The 6,383-nt window shown below is 33.7% G+C and overlaps 1 protein-coding gene across 1 annotated transcript in view; it reads left to right on the top strand.

Moving 5' to 3' along the window:
* LOC107721761 (adenylate cyclase type 8-like) overlaps positions 1-6,383 on the top strand; it is a 52,776-nt gene that overhangs the window by 44,034 nt on the left and 2,359 nt on the right. Inside the window, exon 15 of the mRNA XM_016529923.1 lies at positions 2,854-3,012. Within this exon, the coding sequence (XP_016385409.1) occupies positions 2,854-3,012 (159 nt within the window). The remainder of the gene's footprint in view (positions 1-2,853; positions 3,013-6,383) is intronic.

Raw genomic sequence — 6,383 nt, 5'->3', positions numbered from 1 at the left:
AAAATATGTATTGTAATTGAAATCTATTGACACAAATAGATAAAGTGCTATAAAAGAAACACTTAACAGTGTCTTTTGGATGTTTTCTTTCCACTAGTCTGAAAAAACACCAAACAAGCCAAAAAGCCCAAAATCTCAAAATTGACAGGTGCATGAAAAAACAGTGCTTTTGCCTGCAGTGTCTCCACTTAACCAGCCAAAATTAAATTTAAATGTGCTGTCCAAATGTAAAACAAGTTATACATACAGTGTAATTTGGTAGTGAGGTTGTGGCATCTTGCTCAAGGGCTCGGCATCAGCTTAAAACAGTGGGAGGAATGGATGAGAAGTCGGCCAAAAACCTGATGCTTTTAGCAGAACGATGATCCCAAAGCCACATTACATTTTTAATTAACTTACTGGAGTGGCTCAAAAACAAAAATGTGAAGAACCTACAGTGGCCTTGTTAAAGACTAGTATAATTCAAATGAGATTATTGCACTGTTTAAAAATGATGGTGCACAAATCTGATTAACCTAAACAAACCGGAGCAAAAATGCATGGAACAATGGGCCAAAATCACACCTAAAAAAATATACAAAAATAGACAGCGCTTTTTGCGCTTTGTCAACATGCAATAACACTCACAACAACATTGTGAGTGATGTCTGTATTCATGAAATCAAAGACCATCCCACTGAAACTGAACACCAGTTGTCACAGGAGACACATTTGAGACGCTTGTCCAGATATAAACAGCAAAATAATAATTATTTGCGATCCGATCACCTGAGATGGATCTTTATACAAGGTTTAAATAGAGCCAACGGCGAGACTCTGCAGGTGAATAGGGTAAAAAAATTAACTACTAATTATCACCTTACTTACCCAGTTGATTGATTACATTGATAATTGCAAAAAAAAATTTGTATTACAAGTTTTCTAAAATGTTATAACTTATAACCTAAAAGATGTTGTCATTGCTGCAAATGGATGGCATTATAAATAGTAAGATGTGGGGATTTAATACTTGTGCAAATATCATACTATAATCTTTTACATTAAATTAAGAATATTTTTAATGATAAACCTATATAATGACATTTTAAATAAATGTTGTAAAGTATTTGTACTTTTTTTCTGATTATGAGTTATTTTCCACATTTAAGAAGAAAGTGCACCTCTCTGCATCTTTCCTGTCATTGATTATCTACAGATGCATTCCTCTTCTGGTTGCTAGGATTTTTGTGTGCCTTTTTTTCCAGTGACTGGATTGTGTTTGCTGAGTGTGTATTTGCGATTTATCTGCCTAGTATTGCTGACAGTTATTAGATATACCTATTTTTTCTGTCTCTCTCTTCTTTGAAACTTAAAGCCTTTTTTATTTTCTTTAGTCTTTGTTTTTTATATATATATATTATAATTTATTCAACCAGGGCACATTAAATTGGTTAATGCTACAAAAGTTAAATGTTTTCACCAGATGAATTTGGAAATTGCAACTAAATATTTTGAAATATTTAAGTTTCTTAAGCACCAAATCGGCATATTAGAATGATTTCAGAAGCATTATGTGACACTAAAGACTGGAGTAATGATGCTTCAAATTCAGCTTTACCACATAAATAAATTACATTTTAAAATATATTCAAATAAAAACAGTTATTTAAAATTGTAATAATATTTCAAAGTATTACTGTTTTTACTGTATTTTGATCAAATGAATGAATATGGGCCATTCTACAGAATTGGTCCAAAGTCAGAGTTGGAAATGTCTTGAAAAAAATGTGTCTTTTTCCAAAAAAAATTTTATGTATGCAAATTGTATAATATCCAAGGTACACATTTCTAGTAATTGCACAGGTAATTCTCATATTGTATTTTCAGAAAGTTTTGAAATATTTGTCCTCTCCCCAAATTTGTCACTACCGAAACACAGTAATAATAATTCAATTAGAACGGTTATATTGACCTATTAAGATTTAGCTTACATCTACATTTTAAAGGGGTCATATGATGCTGCTAAAAAGAACATTATTTTGTGTATTTGGTGTAATGAAATGTGTTTATGCGGTTTAAAGTAAAAAAAACACATTATTTTCCACATACTGTACATTATTGTTTCTCCTCTATGCCCCGCCCAGATCTTCTTTATGCACCAAGAGCTTGTAACACTCCAAAGAGAAAGGAAAAAATGAAATTGCATCATATGACCCCTTTAAATATATTTTTTTGCTATTTAATTTTTTTTTCAGAGGTAAATCAATAACAATTAAATTTTTTACAATATTTCAAGTGTAATTTATGAGATTTGTTGTATTTTGAATCCAATTTTTCTTTGTAAAAGGCAAAACATTGATCATACTGATTTCAAAGTTAAGGAATCATTAGTTTGAATATACATTGAACCAAAAACTATCATAACATCTTAGTTGATAATTCAGTATACTTTATTTTTGACAAAACATCCCATGTTTCGGTAGTGACTGCCCATTTTCGGTAGTGACAGTAATGCTTTGGTAGCAACCACATCACATTACAGAATTTTAACTTCTGAGTCTGTTCTGAGTTTAGTAGCAGGGGCAAACTCATTGTGTTCTTTGCATTTGTGGTGACAAACATTCAGTCTTGAAGTGCGATCAGATGATATGAGTGCATCTGGGCAGATATTGAGCCTCTCTCTGACCTGTACAGCCGTAGAATATGGCGATCGTCTCTGCCAAGGAATGTGTGAGCCTGATGAATGCTTTGTAAAAATACTGTATAGGGCTGTAACACTGATTGGCTGTTCTGAGTTTATGCTTGTTTGCGTTGATTTAAGGTATCTTGTGATGCTTTTTAGTTCTCACTAGCTTTATTCTCTCTGTCTCTCAGCTGGAGTATACCGCTCGTCTGGACTTCCTATGGCGTGTACAGGCGAAGGAAGAGATAAATGAGATGCGAGAGCTGCGTGAACACAATGAGAACATGCTCCGGAACATTCTCCCCAGCCATGTCGCACGCCACTTCCTGGAGAAAGACAGAGACAATGAGGTAGAGAGACAGAATGGATCTGGGTGTCACACGCCTTTAGTCTGACAGGAAAAGCATGGCAGCACTTAGACAGCGAGAACACGTGAGGAGAGGATGAATCACTGCCACTTTCACTCTCTCTGCTCTTTGTGCTTTTTTGGCATGACAGGCTAATTTTTGTAAGCGCTTTGCAGCTGCAGAAGTTAAACAAATCAATAATTAATATACATGATAAATCAAGAACAAAAGTAAAAATAAAATATGGGGGGTTAAACACTGTACCAAGACTAAATAATTTTTGTTGTTTTTACAGTAAATCACTGTATTCTCAACAGTTCCCTACTGTGCAATGTGCATACAGTGTTACTGTGAATTTAGTTGTTTTCACAATATTATTACTGTATTCTCAGCAGTTTACTACTGTATACGCTGTATTACAGTATGCCATTGTAGATTTTCAATGCATTCTGGAACAAAATTCCTACTGTAAATTTAAATAAAGTAGTACCAAATGACCGTGAAAACAACCACACACCTCCTCCCGCAGCGGCTCTGTGACAGACTTATCGTGAAGATGAAAGCCCACAAAAGAGTAGGCTATGGTAGGTTCATTTTAATTTTCGACTTTTTAATCACTTTTTGTATATTTTATTCTGATGTTATTGGCAAGATAAAGAGTATCTGAGCGAACGCTCAGTTTCCAAGTCACACTGCGTTAACTGGGCTTTTCCTCCCGCAGTGGCGCTGGCAGACCGATGGGGAGACTCGTCGTGAAGACGAACGTGCTAAGAGTACTTTTTTATACTATAAGTATACACTTTTTCATCATCATGTACATATTATTTTAATGTAACTTGTTCACTTTTCCAGTAAAACTGTGCTAACTAGTATTTTCCTCCCGCAGTGGCGCAAGCAAGTGCGGCTGGACCATCAGAGACAGCCGGGAAGAGTCGTCACCATAAAGAAGAACGTTTTAAATGTTTTGAGACGATATGAATTCTCTGATTATTGTTGTATAATGTCACAAATTAAGTACTTTAACACTTAAAACTTTAATTTTTATATTTCCACCATTTATTTTTCACTTGCACAATATGTTACTGTGATTTTAGGTTATAATTGTATTTTGTTCATTGATGAAATATGGTTAATATGCTGGTAATTCTGCGTATTTTATTGACATTCAGCTCTGAACTGTAAAAGATGAAGCCTGAATAAAGCTGTTGGTGTGAAGCAATAACTTGTGTTATTGAATATATAAAAAATAAAAATAACATTATAATGCTGTACTTTGTTTTTACAGTACTGTTAAATCTACTGTACTTAGTTTTACTGTTGTACAAAATACAGCAACTACTGGATAATTGTTGCCAGTAAGTTACTGTTAATTTGACAATAAACTTTTTACAATGAAATGTACAGGTAAAGTCTGTAACTCTGTTCCAAAATCTAGTGAGCTCCCTAAATAGACAGCATCCTTACCATCACAAGGTGGTAACAACTCCGTATACTACACCAATAGACTCCCTTCTGATTTCAGTTGAATGTGATTTTAGCATGATGGTAGGCTAATGCCACATTATTTTAAAATTCATAAAAACACAGAGAGCACACATAGATAAATTTTAATACTTTTATTCAGCAAGGATGTATTAAATTGATCAAAAGTGACAGTAAAATCGTATAATCTTACAAGATTTCATCAAAATCTAATCTAATATTAAGATATTAAGCAGCACAACTTTAACATTGATAATGTCACTTGAGACCCAAATCAGCATGTTAGAATGATTTCTGAAGGATGTGACACTGAAAACTGGAGTAATGATGCTGAAAATTCAGTTTTGCCATAAACATTAAAATTATAATAATATTTCACAATATTTTTTTTTGTATGTTTATTAAATAATATTTTAGAAAATCTTCCTTTATATTCCCTGATTGAACATAAAAAATACAATTCTGGTCAATTTTGTTGTTCTTGCAACATTGTTTGTTTGTCTTCTGGTAGCCATGTTTTTCTTTAACTAGTCTTTCTTTCTTTCTTTCTTTCTCTCTCTCTCTCTCTCGCTCTCTTTCTTTCTTTCTTTCCCTCCTTCCTTCATTTCTTTCTGTCTTTCTTTCTTCCATCCTTCCTTTCTTAATTTTGTAAAGGCAGCCTGTGTGTGTTTGTGCTCTCTTGTCCTGACATGACTCCTGTTTATTTCTGGAATGTTCCGCTGTCAGTCAATCAGACAATAGGGAGGCTAAATAATGGAGCTGTATAACTCACAGATAAAAATGCATCCATTAAGCCTATGTGTGTGAGTGTGTGTGTGTGTGTGTGTGTGTGAGAGAGAGAGTGTATTGAGTTACTTTAATTATCCCATTCATTTATAATCAGATGGAGTATTGAGGCATGATTTAACTGCTGACACTAAATGTGTGTGTGTGTGTGTGTGTGTGTCTGCACTTGAGTGTGTGGACTATAATTTACGTCACTCTCTGCTATTATTAAGATGAGAAAATGATCCCTCTCCCTCATACACACACACATACACCGTCTTGCTCGCAAAACCTGCCACTCTTAAAGGGCACTGCAGTAATTTAGTTCAGTGACTAACACTTATTAAGTGTATAATTACCTGGTTTTATACACTTGTCTATAGCAGTCACTGACTTTTTATACGTATGATCGCTCCGCAGTACTTGCGTGCAGTGATGACATCAAGCGTCAGTGGGGCGTATCAGTGCACTGTTGAATGTTTCAGGGTGTATTGAGAGAGTTTAACCTCCTCTAATATCGGCCATGCTGTTGACCAGAGCTCCCTCTTTAAACAATAAATGAACTTTTCCACGACATTCTAATTTATTGAGATGCACCTGTAGTTAGAGCAGTGGCCTTGTGGTTTGCACACATTACACCTCAAATATTGCACATAATTAGTCACACACTCAATCTGAATTGCACACTTAATTTGAAAGGTGTGGTAGATGTGAATGTTGTGGTATGTTATGTAGCGCTTGTGAGGTCTGTGCATAACCGTGTATATGGGAAGTGTCTATAAGCTATGCCTTTTTTTTTTTGCCACTGCCACACTTATTTGCTGCATTAATTCTATATAAAAGTATTATTATATTATATTATTAGAATCGTATTAATAAAATATGACATGTTAATATATAATAATTTATTAACATCTGTTGCATAATATAATTCATAACATTTTTTATTTTTATGATTTTTAATTAAAGTTTTAGTTAAAATGTTAGTAATTTGGTTGTGTGTTTTTGTCATTTTTATTAGCTTTTGTAAATATATCTATAGTTTTTCATTTTTATTTCAAGTTTCGTTTTAGTTATTGTAGTTAATCAAGTTAAACTAAATGAAAATGAGAAATTGGCAGAAATAA

Source organism: Sinocyclocheilus rhinocerous, unplaced genomic scaffold (assembly GCF_001515625.1).
Source record: "Sinocyclocheilus rhinocerous isolate Xijiao unplaced genomic scaffold, SAMN03320098_v1.1 scaffold1112, whole genome shotgun sequence".
NCBI lineage: Eukaryota > Metazoa > Chordata > Actinopteri > Cypriniformes > Cyprinidae > Sinocyclocheilus > Sinocyclocheilus rhinocerous.
This window is presented reverse-complemented; position numbering and strand designations above follow the sequence as displayed.